The sequence below is a fragment of the Lethenteron reissneri genome, chromosome 4 (assembly GCF_015708825.2).
Source record: "Lethenteron reissneri isolate LAM-NWPU_2019-01 chromosome 4, ASM1570882v1, whole genome shotgun sequence".
In the NCBI taxonomy this organism is placed as follows: Eukaryota; Metazoa; Chordata; class Hyperoartia; order Petromyzontiformes; family Petromyzontidae; genus Lethenteron; species Lethenteron reissneri.
This window is the reverse complement of record NC_083782.1, coordinates 8,570,660-8,591,133: the sequence shown is the minus strand read 5'-3', so window position 1 is coordinate 8,591,133 and position 20,474 is coordinate 8,570,660. Positions and strand designations below refer to the sequence as shown.

Below are 20,474 nucleotides of genomic sequence, written 5' to 3'. Positions count from 1 at the left end.
TTGCGGCCAGGTTGCTGCTGAAAAAGAGATAAATAACTCAGTGGGCCTGACCTGCTAAAATAAAAACGTTTACAGTTTATAGAATGTAAAATCTAATGCTTAATAATGTAGATATTTTAGCCGGCTCTAAAAGAGCATTGGCATATTTTTTTCACACTGGTCAGACGTTTTGAGAGAAGTGGGAGTACCCACACTTAACCCCACCACACGTGACCTGTCCATCCACGAATTGTGGTGAAATCATCGACACTGCTGGGTGGACAGAGGCGGAGCGTGGGGGGGTGGGGTGATGAAACGTTGCCCCATTGTTTCAACTCCCAGCGCCGTGAGATGGAATCGAACCGGTGCCCTCTGGATTGCAAGTTCAGTGCGCTGACCACCATGGCAGCATCCAGGGAAGGAAATACGTATAAGCTCAAAGTTCATCTTCTTGGTTCTTTCGGTAAACTCACGTAGAATGGAAATAATAAAATAATAAAAATCTAACATTAAATAATTCTCACGTTTCGGCCACAACGCAAGCAGCCGTCCTTCGTTGTGGCCGAAACGTCGTGAGAATTAGTTTGTTTTATTTTTAAATACTTTATATTAAGTTCGCTTGCTTGCTTGCGTGCTTGCTTGCTTACGACCGTGCAAATCTTTCGGTCGTTTTTTAACCCACTTCCCGTGATCCAATCGAGCTGACATTTTGCACACAGACTCGTTGTGCGAGACAATTAATGTTCGTGAATTTTTTTTCTCCAAAATTTTACACTGTTTAGGGAAAACAAATTAAATATTTAATTACCAATTGCTTAATACTGGCAGACAATCATCTGACCCATAGGTGGCAGCCATCTCAAGCCAGAGGACTCGAGCCGCCACGCATATAAAGGATTTATAGTGAAAAACTTTGTTTTTACGGGTTATACTTATTATTATTTTATTATTTACATTCTACGTGACTTTACCGAAAGAACCAAGAAGATGAATCCCTGCAGTCACGAAAGCTTCAAATCGAAATTTAAGCTCAAAGTTACGACAAGAACAATGGGTTGACAAGCAACAATAATAGCACTCGCGCACCAAATCAACCCTGTTGGTCTTGCATACAGACAAAAGCTCTTTTATTTCAAGTTAGTGTAAAGCGCTTTTACACAGGAAAACCAAGTGGTCGAAAAATGATTTTAGCGAACGCGATTCTTCCGACTGCACCTCCGCTTAGCACGGTTGTGGCTGCGTACGGTGAGAAAGAAGTCCAACATACATACAAAAGCTGCAGGACATAATTTGTTTAAAATACGGCATGCGGTTTAACGCCGACGAACATGTGTGGGCATTTATACAAGGTCGCGCTTGAAATTAGCAAGATCACTAAAGGTTGCCATCATAAAGCGTTTACGAAATGGCTATAATGGTAAAAAAAAACTTACAATAAGGATTCAAACCATTTTCATTAACCATCCAAAAATGTACAGCTCTTATGGAACAGGGTAGAATATTTACAGCAAGAAAAATTTATAAAAAAAAAAGCATGGTCCTGTAAAAATACATGCGGCGGTCGTGTGACACAGAGGTCAGAGGTGCTGAGCTGTCACCAATGAGATCCTGGGTTCGACATTTTCAGCAGCACGGTCACCACAGACTGCACAAATAAAAAAATATTTGAAATACAAAAAGTTTGCAGGACACTACAACATGTGCCACTGGTGTGGATGAAGAGGCCGATTGACGCGACTTCAGAAGTAGTTCCGTGAAGTTATCTTACAGGGTCCGCTCTTATACTTGATGGTTGCACTGCCAGCTGAAAGATTTCTTCATCTCACAACACGATTCCGATAGCAGTTGCGGGAATTACAAAGAAACTGAAGAATAACCGTGTTCGGCCAGAGACCAGGGAAATCATCTCGGCATCTTCCGCGGTTCCGCATTCCTCCGAATATCCACTGCTGGATGAAAGCCTCTGCATGCATTCAGTCATCGGGGTCACTTCATCATACTTTACCACGCTGGTCAGTGCAGGTGGGTTTCAACGGCTGGTTCAGCTATCACTTGCAACCAATGCTAGCCATGTTCAAAGTTCTAACTCCCAAGATATTAATGGGGCTTGGGATGGTCAAGTTGCGAAGTCGGGATGACTGCCGGTCAGTGGTCGATCATAACAGTGCCAACCACAGCAGGGAACGACGTGTCTGAGAGGACGTACATCTCAGAGACGGAGTGATCAACTTGGCTCTTGCGCAGGATGGATCGTTCCGTCGCAAGACCCGTGACAGGCAGCGACGGTTGTGTAGAATCCTTCATCCAGCAGCAGATCATGGCTGATAAAACTGATAATATAGTACGTCAGACTGAGCCCAGAGCCCAAATATCGTAAGCACTGACAAGCAAAACCCTACATTCTGTAGACTCTATTCAGCATGTGATTATGGCCCCCATAGAAAAATAGTTGCAATGCGACACCCACGAGATAGCGGTGGTTTGCAGAGGCCTTCATCGAGCAGTGGATATATGGCTAACGATGATGGCACAGACTGCAAATTTATCTCGCTCAAAGTGTAGACCGAGCTGCTGGAACTCCCGCGGTACCAGTCACATATTGGTTCGCCAATTTTAATCAAATTCAACGGCAGACAGCATCGAACAAACGCCTGGCTGAGTGTACTTAGTGCTGCCAACTCAACCATTTAGTCGCTAGATTTGAGCGACTTTGTATTTTGGTATATCGAAGAGGGTCCTTGCTTCAAGCAAACCCGTATCTGCTGATGAGACAATAAATTTCAAAAATGGTCCCGAGTTCCCTTGTGTTTAAATCAATGTTGCCGAAATATGCACATCCAAAAAGGGTGTGTGGCCGATTGGATGTGTAAAAAAATATTGTATTTTACGTCGAGGGAGAGCTGAGGGGTCGTCACCCCAAAGGTGCCAGGCTGATGTGAACCTTCGTAAAATCATAAGATTCTGTTCCTGGAACGTCCCAACTCTGGTAGAATATGATACCTTACCTCTCCTATCAAGAGAATTGGGCAGACTAAAGGTGAAAGTGGCCTGAGGTCCATTGTTCTTTTCCCTGCACCTCCGATTAGCAAGGTTGGCTACGGACGGTGCAAAAGAAGTTCAACATTCGGATTAGAAGTGTGTATTGGTCCACATGGCTTACGAAGTTTCGCAAAGAATCCTCGCTCTTTAACTTTGCAACGTCCGAGTGGCTGAGAATTGCTGGTTCACGATTCCGACGGCTTCCTGGCCTGCATCGCTGGACTTGGACCTCCGACGCCAGCCAATGCGGAGGTGGGCGAGCGATCATGCTTTCGTGGGCTGGAAGCTCCTGCATTGACTGCATCGTCTCCAGGGACGTGGTTTTCCTCAACACTGATCGCCATCTCCTGAGCGTGGAGACCCTCAGGATCCGCCTCGAGTCCCTCTCCGGCGGGGAGTCGAGTTTCCTCGTGGCTGCAGCGGGTTGAACCGTCACCTCCAGGGTGGGGGCTGGCAAGGGACCTTGCCGTGAGCTGAGCAGAGGATGAACGCGACCATGGGCTGCGCAGGACAATGCCCCCCATATCTGATCTGAGATGTGTGGGAAAGGAGCGCATGGTGTACTTGTTGATTTTGCTGCTTATATTATCTCCACAACGACAATCATTATTTGTGTTATGCCGATTTCAGGCGCATATTCAGGCTCATCTGCGAGTTTATTTTGTGATTCAGCCAGGTGGCTCAGCGGCTGAGCAAGCAGTCCACGATTGGAAAGTTGTGAGTTCAGATCTTGATCACTGGTGTCGACTCAGACCAGGTTGACGAAACAAGTACCACCTTCTGAGGAAGTCAACATTGTCTGTCCTTTAGATTGATTCGCCACCCACCATGGGATGTGGAATTTCCATCATTGGCTCTGCGAGGCGATAAACAGAAGAGCACTTGCTCATTTGAGCAAGAAATAATGTTTAACTTCCGCGCAATACATGGCCACATGCCTAGTAACACCTTTTGCTAAAGTGACTGGCAAACAATCTGGTCACATTCCAGACGAGGACATAATTCAAATGTATATGCAATTATGGGTGTGGGTGCATTCAGGGGACCCTGTATCAGCTCGCTACATTCAATGCTCGCTAAATCAACGCGATAGTTTCGGCGAATTTAGACATCGCATCGATCAACATCCGGTATACAGGTACTCCCTCTACTTACGATGGAGATGCGTTACGACGACCCCATCGTAAGTCGAAAATATCGTAAGTCGAAGATGGCCTAGCCTACCCAGGAGTCTTAAAGAATGGTGATAATTAAGCAAAACAGAGCAATTTACAGCACCGTACTGTATAAACTATATACTGTATGTATTTATTAATTACAATACTGTATTGCACAGTACGATTTAAAGTAAAAAACAAGGTAAATTCTTAGCCTACCTATATGAACTGCAATTTAATAGAAAGTTTTTTCAGGAAACAATCCTATCTGCTATAAAAACGTTTAACATGCATTGAACGTATGTATCGTATCATGGTAACCCTAAAATGAAATCGCTAAAGCTACTTATCATGCATGCATTGAACGTATCGTAACGTATCGTATTGTACTATACTCACCAAGATTCTGTCCGTCGTCTGCACACTTGAAAGATGTTAGGTTGTTGATGGCTACATTAACTTAGTTGTTGAAAGAGGATGGCAATTATAAAGTCTCAGTATCGTACCGCGTACACTGCTGCGATTGCCTGCCGCGCGAAATGTAAAATATGACAATTTTGTTATATTGCTATCGCCAGATCGAAATATCGTTAGTCGGACCATCGTAACTCGGGGACTACCTGTATTCCCGTGGTTTGAGTTGGCAACACTGGCATTCGGGATGACAGGCGGTAGCAAGGGGCAATATAAGAATAAGTTTCACCCTGTCTAGCAATAAAACAGCTGTGTTAAGATGTTAAAACACCAAACTGAAACATCTTGCAAAGAATTATGTCAGCATTGACCAAATATACTTGTGGTGAACATGCAAACTGCTGACCCCGAGCTCTCAATGCCCTGATAGTGGCATTGTCGTTGTGCTGTTCTCATTTTGGTGTCGTCCTCTGATCTAACACTGCTTGAGACGAGGTTCTAAAGAAAGACGTCTCTGTTGTGGACCAATCAGTTTGAAAGACAATGCAGATACTATCAGAGCATGTTGTTTTTGTTTGCATGTTCACCGCAAGTATACGTGGTCAATGTCGACATGATTCCTTGCGAAAGGTTTCAGTTTGGGGTAAAAGCTCTTCTTATATTTTGATACTGGCAATGGAGGTCCCAGGGAGCAGGAGGAAAGTGGCAGGGTTCCGCAGGTGGCACGGTTCAGGAGACATCGGCCGCTCGGGGCAGGGAGAGAGGGCGGCGTGGGTCGTGCGGTGGCGGCGGCGGCAGGGGCCGTGCGGTGTGGAGGCGACGCAAGTGCCGCGTCAGGCTGTAGGACTGTGTGAAGCGGACTCCGCATGCCTCGCACGCGTAAGGCTTCTCGCCCGTGTGCGTGCGCATGTGGCGCGTCACGTCGCGGCCCTTCAGGAAGCGCTTCCCGCACACGTGGCAGCGGTACCGCCTCTCCCTCCCGCCGCCGCCGCCGACACCGCCCCACTCGCCGCCGCCGCCGCCTTCGCCGGGCACGGCCAATTCGGCGCAAGCGAACTGCCCCGCCGCCAATCCCCCACCCATCGCCTCGTCGTCCTCGTCCTCCCCGTAGTCGTCGGCAAAGCCCTGCTCGTCGTCCAGGTTTTCGTTGTGGTTATTGTCGTCGTTGTCGTCGTCGTTGTCGTCATCGTCGTTGGTGGTGGCGGCGGCGGCGCCGGCGGCGGCGCTATTGCCGCAGCCAGTTGCACGGTAGGAAATTGGCGGTGCCGCCACTGCGACGCGACGGTAACGTGCCGCATCCGTTGCCGGTGTCCAGCTCCGGTCGCGCTGCTTGGCCGAGTTCCGCGGAGGCGGATTTGCCACGTGCTTTTGCTCAGCGTCGACCGTCAAATCTAGTGCCAGGGAAGCGGAAAGACGGACAAACGGATCAAGGCGTCACCCGTGGCCAAAGCTGACGATGCCACCACCAGTCCTCGCTACAAACGTTTTCTCCCAGATCTGCCCTCACGGTCTCCCACAATCTGCTCTTAAGACTCGCACAAAGATGCACAGAGACCGCCAGCATCATACAGGAAGCTGTAGGCTCACAGAAACCCATAGATCTTCCTTGATAGTCTCCCACCATCTGCTCGCTCTTTGGCCTTTTCCTTTGCCGCAGAATTTGTGGAGACCGTGTCAGTGCCTGTCTCGGCCATTGACCCTCCGCCCCCAACGTGCACGTCCCACCCAGCGCAGCCAATTCTACCCAATCACGTCTAGAAGTGGAGACAGGCGTGTCGCAACATTGTGCGCGCCGTGTGTGACCGTTCAGATGGTAACAAGAGATGACGAGAGACGTATTACTGCGTGGTGCTGTTTACCGTCCCACATGCCCTCGCCGCTCCGCTCGCCGTGCTCCCACGCGCCCTCCTCCTTCTCCTGCACCACCAGCGTGTCTGCGGCACAAGCGAGAAATGCATGGGCGCCCGAAACCCGTGACCTGTGGACGTGGCTCGGCGATGGCGCGTTTGCCACTTGTTGCAGAAACCCGCAGTTTGTAAACCAGTGGGACGCCCCCCCTGGTTGTTGTTATTCTTGTCGGGCGCTTTACTGTCGTGAAAAACGCTTCGCTTAGTGGACGCATCAAAGATTCCGCGAGATGTCATTCTAAACGAGTAGAGGCCATTGTGCGACGGCCTCATGGTCGTAGTTTGGCAAATTCAAAAGATTACCGACTATTTCAAAGAGGGTCCTGCGCCAAAGCTCTCGTGAGATCGGGGGCTTTGTTGCTGCTGCTTCAAACGATCCTAACTGAGAAATTTGCTGGGTAATTCTTCAGCATTTGGATGTTTTGGACAATACCAGTTACATCGTACAGATGTTTTGCTTGAGCTATGGGAGGGAAACAGGAGGACCAGGACAAAAACTCAGAAAGTAACCCAAACCCTTGCGGCATGCGGTGCTGGGGAATCTGAAATGGTCACGATCGCCGTCGACATCACGACGACGGAATGAAACGCGCGCCGGGTCTGTCTCGCCACCCGCTGAAAACAACGCATGGTAACATCTCGGTTAATCAACAGCATCATCGTTTATTACACTCGTTTCAAAATTATAAAGCATTTTACAAGAGAAGCAGTTATAAAACCAACGGGGAGAAAAACCACCTACAAACAAGCGAGAAGGCGTTACAAAAGCGAGCTTACATACACGAAGGGGGAGCACAGCGGACTGGCTTCACAAAATAACTTGCAGCATGCAGCAAGGCCTGGACTCGTTTTGACTTCCCTGAGTCTCATCAGCGCGGTGTGACCAATGGGAAATGGCGCTCAGCTGTTGGTGAATTCTTAAAATACAATGGAAGTTGTTCACGTGTTTGTTTTTAGTTCACCAACATGCAATTGATAACCTCAAACTAACATTAGTTACAAAAATTGAAATACAATTTTTAAAAAGTCAACGAGATTGATTTCCCCGCGCAAATGCGCATCAAGTCCTGAGCCCGGTGAAGAATTACACATTTTTACAGCAGGGGCAAGTCCACCCCATTGGGCAACCACCGTCGAAAAAAGTGGTACTCATTTTAACAGCCTGTGTAGGGATGATGGGGTCGCGACACCCCGACCCTAAAACCAACCAACATTCGAGTGTCCCACGAGGTTTTGATAGCGAAGCCGCTCGTTCCGATTGCGGAGCCACCTGGTCTCAACGTAAGTATAAATTGATACAGGGGTCTATAATAACAAAGTTAATGTATGCCGATTAATGCGTTAGTTCTCCGAAGTTAATTAATCTACGTCAATGAATTAATGTAAATATTACATACTTGTGTTAACATAAAAAAACATAGAAATGGATTATAGTTGTAAACAGTGCAGGTGCTATTTAAATATCTACTGTACAGTAATGCATCTAAAAAAAACTAAATATTTCACCTGCAAAATCCTTCGGGATGGATTACGTCTCAAATTGCAAATGCGTCCAGTGTCGATAGGCACACAGATAGCAAACGAGTAATAATTGACAATTTAGTTTATCGAAATTGGCTACGTATGGAGCGAAATAAGTTCATATTCGTAGGTTGTTTCGGTAAAGTCACGTAGGTAAAAAATTTAAATTAATAAAAGTAAAATAAAATAAAAATCATGACGTTTCGGAGGCAACACAAGCTTCCGTCTTCAGGTGGAACCGTCACAGCCACGACAGCTGTATCACTTGAGGTCCACGGGCCACTGATCACTTGATACAGCTATCGTGCTGTGATGGTTCCACCTGAAGACGGAAGCTTGTGTTGCCTCCGAAACGTCGTGATTTTTATTTTATTTTCATTAATTTTAATTTTTGACCTACGTGACTTTACCGAAAAAACCTAAGAATATGAATCCTTGCAGTCACGAAAGTTTCAAATCTAGAACGAAATAAGTTCAACATACAAAAATCTGATATTTGCGCCATTCTCATCGCACAGTGTTGTTCATTGCAAGGTCAACGGGCCACTGATGCGGTCTCCCAACAAGACACAAAAGTGAAAACACAACTTGCAGCCCTCACACTGATGATGTATTACACTGGTCACCACACTTTTTCTGGCACAAGGTATTCCAACAGTTTTAAGGTAATTTTGGGGTGCTGATTCCAAATCCTATCACATCAGGTTTTTGAGATATCAAATATTGCATTTTCAATAACTGCAGAAGAAAAATATTAAATAAATGTGGATATCTACATAAAATGATATTATAAACACAATATCCTAAAAATACAGCACCATATTGTAACACTAAAGCAGTCACTGACTCGCAACAACTTGCAATCATAAGTGACAGAGTTAATTTCGGGTAAAATCAATGAAAATGGGGTATGCCGATAGCATAAAATGAGATGTGATAGAGCAAATCTGAGATCAGATTTGGAATCAGCACCCTGAAATTAGTCTAAAACAGCTGCAAAAGTCCAGGCCAGAAAAAAATGGTTTTTTTTTTTGACCAGTGTAATTATCGGCGAAACTGTCCCCCCCGCCTTTTAAAGCGAGTGAAGAACACTGGTATAGCGTGACGCTTTCACGGTCTGCAGTAGTGTCACAGTGGAGGGTGATGTGGCTCTGCAAACCCACCGATGACTGACTAATCTTTCCAAATGACGCCACGAGATCTCCGAAGCCCACCATTTACTTTTTAGTCTCACCGTGAACGTACTGTTAGCGTTGCTTTACAATTGTGTTTCCTCGCTGGCTCCAGGCACGATGACTCGTGCAATTTTTATTTGACTGGGTGCGCACGTCTATAAATTAATACGATGGAAGTTATAGATATCAAATGTGTGTGTGTGCGCGCATAAGCGGCACCATCACGTGTTCGCTACGCAAGTGTCAATTGATACCCTGGACTCCCCTGCGAACGGGATGGTGATCCGTCCCAAGCGATTTTCCAGGTGAAATATTTGAACAAAAATTCTCTAACATGCATCCCTCGCGTAACGTGCCCCCCCCCCACCCACCCCCGTAGCACAAATTCGGGGTCAAGAGATTCATCTTCAAGGGGCATACGTCACACTTAGACTATGCGTTTCACAGTTGCGTGCTCAGAAAGCAGAAAACAAACCTAAGAGTATAAAACATTTTCAAAGTAAAAAATAATCTTTAACGATAACAATTCCGATAATAAAAAAACCCCGAATATTTCTGATGGCGTCACCGAGGCTGGGCGTAGCCGTTGTAGATCTGCCGTCTTTGTTTGCATCGTGCACGGAAAGGGTTCAAGAAGCCCTCAAAGTTACCCTCATCAAATATAAATCTTTGCAAGGAGCAATTATTTTATGTTAATAAGTGGTTATTAAAGTAATTTTTGCTATGTTAATATCATAATTAGGCACGATAATTTTCACCTATTATACAAATCCAGGGCTAAAATAATGAAATGATAATTGTTTATTCGGTAACCCCCCTCAGGAATGCATGTCGCACGCTATGCGAGGGACGCTTATATTTGGTTGAGAGATTTTCTGAACCCACGTGGCGAGAGTGAGCCGAAACAAAAATAGTTGGTACGTAAAATGTGTTACCCTAAGTTTGGTCTGGGAGTGTTGTTGTTGTTGTTGTTGTTTTTGCTGCCTTGTCCAAGCCTTGAAATAGTTGAATTATATGTTTTATTGGTTCTTTCAGTAAAGTCACGTAGAAGGGAAATAATAAAAATATAAAAAGAATAAAAATTATCACGTTTCGACTGCAACACAAGCAATCGTCATCAGGTGTGAAATCCACAGCTTGTGTTGCAGTCGAAACGTCGTGAAAATTGTTTTTATATTTTTATTATTTCCCTTCTACGTGACTTTACCGAAAGAACCAAGAATATGAATCCCTGTAGTCACGAAAGCTTTAAATCAAAACATAATTTGTTGTTTATATCTCCTGACTTTCTTACCTATTGTGCACTCCTATAGTTGTTTTGAAATTATTTGCCGTTGTGACTTGCTGAACCCGCCCTTAATGATCCCGAAATGCCTTGTAACAATCTGAATTGGTGTGACCGTGTTTGACAGTGGTGGATCTTAGGAAAAAAAAAGATTTTGGCCAGATCATTGCAGCTTAACCCAAAAATCATTCACTCACAAAAAAAAACATGCGTAAACTGTACGGCAAGTCTTTTCTTAACGCAATTTCACTATAACACGGTTCTTCTATTAGGGAATACTTTTTTTGCACATCATAATAACACGATTTCTGAGCATCCGACGACGAACTACTGTTCTCCTTGAGCTGCACGGCTGAGCGGTACGGGAATGCTTACGCGCAGAATGACACAGTGCGTAACGTACCCGAATTTCAATTCTCTGCCCCGCCACCTTATGGTGTGTGTGTACATCGTAGCTGGCCAAACTATTTCCTAACATCTCCCGTGGGGAATTTTTTTTTGCTTCATTAATTTCATGTTAACGTGGCACTTCTCGGGAACGAATCTGCCGCGTTAAACGAGGAATTACTGTGCGACGCTCAAGTAGCCTAATGTACCAAACGAGAAGGACAACACAAGGAGCGACAGAAAACACAAGCGAGACGGAAAACACCACAGAAACGGGCAGAACACAAGAAAACACCCAAACGAGATGCACGATGCACGCAACAGATTCATGAATCAGGTTGCAACCCTGACAACTTCACGGTACATCGACTCTCCCGGGAGAGGCGGCGAGGGCGGTGGTAAACTTAGAAATGACATTGTGTGTGAGGGGTGGCGGTTACTGTCCGCAGCTGTGATGAATCATTCTGGTGTCGATCTGCCAGCATTGTGGTGCCGGTTGGAACCTCGTCTTATTGCTGTCTCCATGTAGGGGACTCCATGGTTGGTGTGCTGTGTGGTCATTCTCTAGACGTTCTGCAATAACAGGGGCTCAAGTGTTTACCGTCACCCCGCCTGGTTTGCGTTTGGTTACCACACACCCTTGACCGTATTGGTGTTGTCTTGATAGCATTCCTCATCCCTTTCTGGACGTTATTCGTGGTTCACAATCTTCAGTGTTTTGAGATAGAATGTACATGGATGACGCTAAATAAAGTAAAAATAATTATTTGGTATTTCCCCCACCCTCAAAGCACACCTTTGGGGTGGGGGGTTAGCAGTGAATCGTTACACGGCAACTTATCAATCAACGACTGCTCGGCCTACTAACCCGGCTACTGCTCACCTACTAATAAGTATGGATCACATTCGGCTGTACTTGCGCACAGCAGCAGGCGGTGGCCACCGCGATGGCACGAAACATCGACGGGGCGGAGACGGCGAGGGGGACGAGCTCGTTGTTCGGCAGACCGATCGTCACAAGCACTATCTGGCACACCCCCCACCCTTCTCCTCCTTTACTGCTGCCGGTGGCGGTGACGGCGATTGGCACTTGTGCTTCTGCAGCTCGCTCTGCTGAAAGAAGGCCTGCCCGCAGTTCTGGCACTCGTACGGCTTTTGCCCCGCGTGAATCCGTCGGTGCCGCACCAGGTTCCATGCCTGCGCGAACGTCTTGCCACAGCAGGAGCAGCGGTAGGGCCGCTCGCCCGTGTGTCGCCGCACGTGCACCAGAAGCTTGCTGCGGCACGAGAAGTAGCGTCCGCACTGCTCGCAGCAGCGGCTCGCCTCCCCGCTGGTGGAGCCGCTCCGCGCGACGCCACCGCCGATGCCGGCCCGGCACAACGCCCCGAGCCCCGGCCCTTCCAGGCCGCCGTCTACCAGTGCCAGCGCGGTGCCGTCGAGGTAGCCCAGGAATTCTGGCCGGCACGGTCCCTCGTCTGCCGACGCAGAGCGACCGCACGGGTCGTCCTCCTCCTCCTTGTCCTCATCGTAGTCGCAGTCGAGAGGCGAGCTGCCGCTTTTGTCTCTCTCCGGCAAAAGTGTGACGCGGAAGTTTGAGTCGGAACTGCTGTGCTGCGAGCTACTGGCGTCAGCGGCCTGCGGCTCTGCGGCTGGGGGCTTTGAATAGCCGGCGTGCAAACGGCACCCTGCTGCTTCGGCTGCTGTGTCTCCTGCAGGGCGAAGGCAAAGATGTTTTGAGCTCCAGCAACTTGCCAAAACCTTCCTGAAGAAAGACGAAGATGCTAGGAGGCAGCGCTGGTCCCCCGTGCTGGGCCACGGTGTAACGATTCACCTCGTCCCCTCCCAACTGCCACCGCCAGCCCCCACCCCCCCTATCTGCCCCGACCCCTCCCACGCGACTGGATGAATTGTCGTCATTTTGATTCATGGACAGATTCTTCACTTTGCTGCGTCTCGTTGTACTGTCTTTTTTTTACACGGTTGCTGGGCACAGGCCCAAAGGTCTAAAACGTCAATCGGCTAGCAAACAAACAGCACTGCCAAAGTTGGAATAGATAAAAAAATAATTACACAAATATTGAAATGGGAAAAGAAACGACGGGAGGAAATTCCAGAGTGGAGCAGTGCGATGGAAGAGGCAGAGAGAGAAGTGACGTGATCTGCAGTGTGGTGGTTGAACGGAGTGTGAACGAAATATTCGGTCTAGAAGGCCGAGTGTTTTATTTGTATTCGCAACACCCGCCGTTCACCTCCCATGATGGCGATGCCACCACAGTGCTTGTGCCAGATTAGATGCACTTTCAGGCTATCACGCAAAGTGTGGAAGGCTCGCCAGCAGGCGGTCACGGTACAGACCCAGGGGGCCATGGGGTTGACTGGTAGATACACCACCCGTGCTCGCCAATATGCCAACTTGATGCGTTTTAGCTGCTTGCACTCAGCTCGTTGCGAGCGTCGCTCCTCTGCCCTCCACTGTTGCTGGAGGGCGGCTGCCCCACACGCACTCCACACACAGACGCATCTCACCTTCCGTCTCGTCCTCTTGCTCGACCTTGATGCTCAGAAACGGCGTCTCCGTGCTGGTGGTGTGGAGGTCACATTGGGCACGTTGGGCGCGGTCTAAAAAACACAAAAACAAGCAAGGAACTTTGTCAGCTCGGGTGCTGCTGGTCACACAAGCTGCGGACGGAGAAAAAATATATTGCCGGTGTGTCATTTCCACGCGGTAGGCCTTATCTGAACCACAGGCCTTAAGTTACCGACCCCTGTCCTACGTAAACCATCAACCTTTGCCTCCAAAGTGTGGCCACCCACCCACCAACGTCCTCTCACCTGCACAGGGTTTTTGACTCGAAATGGCATGTCCGTTCATTCCTATCTCGTCGTGCTGCAAGTCCGCCAGGCTCTCCACGTTATCATCGTCCACCATGTCTAGGGAAAGCCAGAGAGAACATGCCACTCAGACAGAGACCTTTACTCAGCAACACAAAGTGAACGCCACACATCTATCTGAGTTTGTAGAATTCACTTTGTACGAGTCTATGGGTCTCTGCAAGATGCTCTGGGTGTCTGTGCGAGTCTTTGATCATATATGTAACTCTCTTGGTGAACCCATGCGAACTTCGCAACGGGGGTGCGTCACGTAATCCGGTAGGCGTATGTGCGTGCTGTTTTAGTGCGTGTCCGCGACACTATAAACCTATAACGGCAGTGGTGGCGTGACGGCGTCACCTGTGTCGATGAGCTTCTCTCCAGGAGAGTTGGATCCGGCCGCACCAATGGAGCCACAGTATCCGGGCTCCAGCGCCGGCTCCAGGCAGCGGAACCGCTGCGCTGACTGCAGCAACTCGCGGCTCAACGAGCTCAGCGTGGCCACGATGGCGTCCAGGAGGCTGCCGAGAACGGCGCGGCTCGCCAGCGCCCCCTCGCAGCGGGGACCGCACGCCCCCGCCTCCTCGTCGTCTTCGTCCACGGACCCTCGCCGCTCCTCTCCCTCGCCGTCGCTGTCGCCCGGGGTCGTCCCCCGCCGGCGACGTCCTCGCCGCCGCGTCGGCGCCAGCGCGAGCACGAGTCGGCGCAGCACGGCGTAGAAGGCGAAGGGCAGGCGGTCGCGGGCGGCGCCCAGCAGCTCGGCCGTCACCTGCGCGTCCTCGGCGCACGCCAGCAGCTCCTCGTAGTCGCTGATGCCCAGCTCGCGCTGCATGGCGTCGGCGAACGTGGGCTTCATGCCGCGTGCCGCCAGCCACGCCGGGAAGTCCCCGCGCGGGTTTACCTCCACCGCGCACGCCGCCATCGCTTGCTAATCAGCACTGCTGGGGTATGGTAGGATGGGAGGTGGTGACATAAAGATACAATCACTTTCAATACTTTTATATTAGTTTTATTATTGAATACCTTACGATGTTTCATGCAGTGTCAAGCAATCCATCGTATCCAACTACCAAATTCGGCTGTGACAATTGTTTAACTTATCGGCGAGCCGAAACAATAACTGGCAGTTTAAATACCTTTACACTCACATTTGAGAACCCCATTTCACAGCGGTGATGCTGTCGGGTGGTGGAGGGTTTACACAACAAAAGTTTGGCCATATAATTAAGTGGCCCAACCCAAAAATTAATTGTGACCGAAATGATACTGGAAATCGACCAAAAATGTGATTTCTTTTATTTTCTAGTGTTGGTGGAGGTGGTGACACAGACTAACAATAGCATTTCTAATTCACCAGCAACACGTGTTGCTGGGATCGAGGTTACATCCTGCCCTGAGATAATGTATTCAGGCAGAATTTTCTGCATCTGATACAGAAATGTCGAGATGTCTAATCAGAGAGCCAGCACCGCCGAGAACCTGGAATTAAATCCATGTTTAAGCCACCTCTAACAAAACCAGATGATGCTCTGAGCCCAGTGACAAATAACTCACGTGACATTTAAGACTTATACAGAGACCAACAAACTGACTGAACGAGTTGTTCTGAGGTGTGGTTAGTTTGGACGAGTCTCAGATTGGTCACCAGACACTGCACAGACAAACCCGTCAACTTAAATGTGGTCTTATAATTGGCCTGAAACCCAAGTCCTAAAAATATCGAAGATATGGCAGATGTAAATGAGATCTGCCCAACTTGCCAGGAGACGACAGTTCCCAGAGAAACCTCACCGTCGTGTGCGATGGTTGCATTGTATCGTTCCGAGCTGTGTAATGTGGGCGAATATCGACTTTGCCAAATTGAGAACCAGTGGAGCAAGGGAACCAGGACAGAACCAGTGGAGCAAGAGGACCAGGTCAGAACCAGTGGAGCAAGAGGACCAGGACAGAACCAGTGGAGTAAGAGAACCAGGACAGAACCAGTGGAGCAAGGGAACCAGACAGAACCAGTGGAGCAAGGGAACCAGACAGAACCAGTGGAGCAAGGGAACCAGACAGAACCAGTGGAGCAAGAGGACCAGGTCAGAACCAGTGGAGCAAGGGAACCAGACAGAACCAGTGGAGCAAGAGGACCAGGACAGAACCAGTGGAGCAAGAGGACCAGGACAGAACCAGTGGAGGAAGAGAACCAGGAGAGAACCAGTGGAGCACGGGGACCAGGACAGAACCAGTGGAGCAAGAGGACCAGGACAGAACCAGTGGAGTAAGAGAACAGACAGAACCAGTGGAGCAAGGGAACCAGGACAGAACCAGTGGAGCAAGAGGACCAGGTCAGAACCAGTGGAGCAAGAGGACCAGGACAGAACCAGTGGAGTAAGAGAACCAGGACAGAACCAGTGGAGCAAGGGAACCAGACAGAACCAGTGGAGCAAGAGGACCAGGTCAGAAACCAGTGGAGCAAGAGGACCAGGACAGAACCAGTGGAGTAAGAGAACCAGACAGAACCAGTGGAGCAAGGGAACCAGGACAGAACCAGTGGAGCAAGAGGACCAGGTCAGAACCAGTGGAGCAAGGGAACCAGGAAGAACCAGTGGAGCAAGGGAACCAGGACAGAACCAGTGGAGCAAGAGAACCAGGGCAGAACCAGTGGAGCAAGAGGACCAGGACAGAACCAGTGGAGCAAGAGGACCAGGACAGAACCAGTGGAGCAAGGGAACCAGACAGAACCAGCGGAGGAAGAGAACCAGGGCAGAACCAGTGGAGCAAGAGGACCAGGACAGAACCAGTGGAGCAAGAGGATCAGGAGGACAGAACCAGTGGAGAAAAAGATCAAAAATCGGACGTATTTCCGAGTCGGCCCAGGTCTATTATTTAACCAAAAAAACTGTGCAGTAAAGGGCGATAGCTCAACACAAAAGCAGCACAAAAATCTCGGTCAAAAAATAAAATATAAATGCCTGCTACTAACCGAACACCACGGACGCCAATTGGCAGGCAAACACGGGGGGCCCAGCCACCCGGAGGTGGACGGCTTCTATCGGGTGAGGAGGCGGCGGCGGTGGTGGTGATGGGGGTCACGGCGAACAGAGAACCAAATGATGGCGGAACGACGAAGAACTGCGCGAGCCACGACGCCAACTCCCGAGTGGGTGGGGAGGAGGAGGAAGAGGAGGAGGGTGGAGAGAGGCGGCCCCGGGGCACGGGTCGAGAGGGGAGTCCCAGGCTCGGCCTGGGCCGCTGAAGCCTGAACTAGGCCTCACAAGAGCGGCGCACGCCAATCGACGCCACGTGTTTCCCCGCTTGGTGCGAGGGTGGCCGTCTTCCCCCGCCGCTTGCGAGAGAGTTTCTCTCCCTCGACGTCGTCGCCGCCGCCGCCAGACGCCGGTCCCTAGTGTCGGAGTTGTACGGCGGACGAAGGGGGATGAGGGGGTCGAGGGGGGCCGAGGGTTGGTGAGGAAGAATCAGGCGGGAAACCTCAGCGCTCACCCGCTCACGTGACGCGCGTCTCGCGTCATCAGGGTAGCCCCGCCCCCTACTCCCCCCAAACCCCTCCCCCCACCCCGCCAAACCCCTCCCCCCACCCCCCAAACCCCTCCCCCCACCCCCCAAACGCCCCCTCCCCCCACCCCCGCCAAACCCCTCCCCCACCCCCAAACCCTCCCCCCGCCAAACCCCTCCCCCCACCCCCCAAACCCCTCCCCCCACCCCCAAACCCCTCCCCCACTCCCTCCTCCCCCACCCCCCAAACCCCTCCCCTCACCCCCCAAACCCCTCCCCCCACCCCCCAAACCCCCCCTCCCCCCACCCCCGCCAAACCCCTCCCCCCACCCCCCAAACCCCTCCCCCCAAACCCCTCCCCCCACCCCCCAAACCCCTCCCCTCAAACCCCTCCCCCCACCCCCCAAACCCCTCCCCCCACCCCCCAAACCCCTCCCCCCAACCCCCAAACCCCTCCCCCCACCCCGCCAAACCCCTCCCCCACCCCCCAAACCCCTCCCCCCACCCCCCAAACCCCTCCCCCCAACCCCCAAACCCCTCCCCCCACCCCCCCAAACCCCTCCCCCCACCCCCCCAAACCCCTCCCCCCAAACCCCTCCCCCCAACCCCCAAACCCCTCCCCCCACCCCCCCAAACCCCTCCCCCCACCCCCCCAAACCCCTCCCCCCAAACCCCTCCCCCAAACCCCTCCCCCCACCCCCCAAACCCCTCCCCCCACCCCCCCAAACCCCTCCCCCCAAACCCCTCCCCCCCAAACCCCTCCCCCCACCCTTCAAACCCCTCCCCCACCCCCCCAAACCCCTCCCCCCAAACCCCTCCCCCCCAAACCCCTCCCCCACCCCCCAAACCCCTCCCCCACCCCCCCAAACCCCTCCCCCAAACCCCTCCCCCCCAAACCCCTCCCCCCACTCCCCCCAAACCCCTCCTCCAACCCCCCAAACCCCTCCCCCCAAACCCCTCCCCCCACTCCCCCCAAACCCCTCCTCCAACCCCCCAAACCCCACCCCCCCAAACCCCTCCCCCCACCCCCCCAAACCCCTCCCCCCACCCCCCAAACCCCTCCCCCCACCCCCCCAAACCCCTCCTCCCACCCCCCCAAACCCCTCCCCCCAAACCCCTCCCCCCACCCCCCCAAACCCCTCCCCCCTCCCCCACCCCCCCAAACCCCTCCCCCCAAACCCCTCCCCCCAAACCCCTCCCCCCACCCCCCAAACCCCTCCCCCCACCCCCCCCAAACCCCTCCCCCCGCCCCGCCAAACGCCTCCCCCCACCCCCGCGAAGTAAGACGACGCACGATTGGTGGAGACCGGCGCGCCTCGGACTAAGACGGCGTTCTATTGGCGGAGAAGAGTGGCCAATCAGAGTGAGGCGCGGCCGCGCGGGGGGTGGGGGGGGGGGTTAACGAGGGCGGTGGAATCGATAAGAGGTGAAATCGATAACAATGGAATTAGAAAAATATGGCATCGATGAAGATAGAATCGATCCATAAAGGTTGAATCTAAAGACGTGGAATCGATGAAGATGGAATAGATGAAGATTGAATCGATCAAGGTGGAAACTAAAGACGTGGTAATCGATATATGTGGAATCGATGTACGTCATGCATTGATTTTAAACATGTATGACTATCCGGAAATTGAAATAGCCACAACGTTAAGTAGCACGCGTCACGATAATTAATAGAAGCAACGCATTGTTTTTTTTAAAAATTAACGTAAAGGATATCGAGTATTTTGACGAGCGAACTCGAGATCGATTATAAATGATTCGGCGGCCAAATGGTTGTCCTTTGCAAATACTGACGAGACGACGGCATGCACCCGTATTGTACGAGGAATCGATCATGCCTTGTTAATCAATCGATATCATTGCTGCCATTTAATGACGAATCGATTCAGAAGCCATTGACCAATCGGATAGGCGACTTCAGATACACATTTGCATATGAATAGTTAGGCGAACTTTTGCATTAATATTTCAAAAAAAAAATTTAAACGACTCATTAGGAAACATCTTCTTGGTTCTGTCGGTAAAGTCACGTAGAAGGGAAATAATAAAATAATAAAAATAAAACATTTTATTTTTAAAACGACTCATTAGGAAACACATCTTGGTTCTTTTGGTAAAGTCACGTAGAAGGGAAATAATAAAAAAAACATTTTATTTTATTATGTTTGATGATGAATCCCTGCAGTCACGAAAGCTTTAAATCATTAGGAAACATTTCACAGGCCGACGTGCTATGAACAAGCACAACATCCAAACCTTAAATGTAAATCCACTCTATCCACGTGCTATATGCAGGATAGTTGCCCGAAACGTCGTGCTGGTGCGTGAAACTGCTCAGGAACTCATACCTGTCACAACCCCTTATCATTGCCTAGCGTATTACTGATCAATTCAGATCTTATTGGTCACCCCGTGCCCCTTTAAATCTCGACGTTCATCCTATACACTACACTATACACTACTATATACACTACACTATACACTACACAATACACTACACCACTACATACCTGTCAACCCCTTATCATTGCCTACCTTATCACAGACCAATTTAGATCGTATTGGTCACCCCGTGCCCCTATACATCTCAACGTTCATCCTACAATGCCCCATCACGAGGGAGAAACACAAACAGATAAGACAATAAATATGATTAATGTTCTCCCGGATTGAAACGGCGGCTGTAAGACGCATGGCCCTGAATGCTCAATTCCTCTGCACAAGAACGCGGGGTAAACCGGATGGGTTGACAGCCATGGGTATGCCCGCGATCATTTGACCGAAGCGTTTTTATTATTGTGATTACACGCTTTTTACACGCTTTTTTATTATTATTATTTTATAACTCACTTCGTCTGTTGTATCCTCAAAAAATGTACCCGTAAAAACAAAGTTTTTCACTATAAATCCTTTATATGCGTGGCGGCTAGAGTCCTCTCGTCCTCTGGCTTGAGATGGCTGCCACCCTATGGGTCAGATGAATGGCTGCCACCATTAAGCAATTGGTAATTAAATATAATTTATTATTTCCTAAAAAGTGTCAAATTTTGGAAAAAACATTTTCACGAAAATACATTGTCACGCACAACGAGTCTGTGTGCAAAATGTCAGCTCGATTGGATCACGGGAAGTGGGTTAAAAAACGACCGAAAGATTTGCACGGTCGTAAGCGCGCAAGCAAGTGAACTTAATATAAAGGATTTAAAAAAAGAAATCTTGTAACTCAATTTTT

At 50.0% G+C, this 20,474-nt stretch overlaps 1 protein-coding gene across 7 annotated transcripts; it reads right to left on the bottom strand.

Annotated features, from left to right (window-relative positions):
- Nucleotides 1–1,089: 1,089 nt before the first annotated feature.
- LOC133350177 (zinc finger protein 79-like) lies at nucleotides 1,090–17,219 on the bottom strand. 7 transcript variants are annotated; one of them, XR_009756020.1, is made up of 7 exons: nucleotides 16,704–17,219; nucleotides 14,096–14,676; nucleotides 13,697–13,795; nucleotides 13,391–13,483; nucleotides 6,449–6,523; nucleotides 4,575–5,980; nucleotides 1,090–3,874 (listed from the first exon to the last, which is right to left on the bottom strand). XR_009756020.1 is itself a non-coding variant. In XM_061564252.1 (6 exons), exons 2-6 carry the CDS (start codon nucleotides 14,655–14,657, stop codon nucleotides 5,319–5,321), a joined length of 1,491 nt encoding a protein of 496 aa, XP_061420236.1. In that variant the 5' UTR covers nucleotides 14,658–14,676; nucleotides 16,704–17,219; the 3' UTR covers nucleotides 1,090–5,318. The 7 variants fall into 7 exon arrangements, 6 of the variants coding, with proteins under 6 accessions (XP_061420236.1, XP_061420269.1, XP_061420250.1 ...); XM_061564252.1 differs by having other exon boundaries at nucleotides 1,090–5,980; XM_061564285.1 differs by having other exon boundaries at nucleotides 1,090–5,980; nucleotides 14,096–14,673.
- Between the last annotated feature and the right edge of the window lie 3,255 nt (nucleotides 17,220–20,474).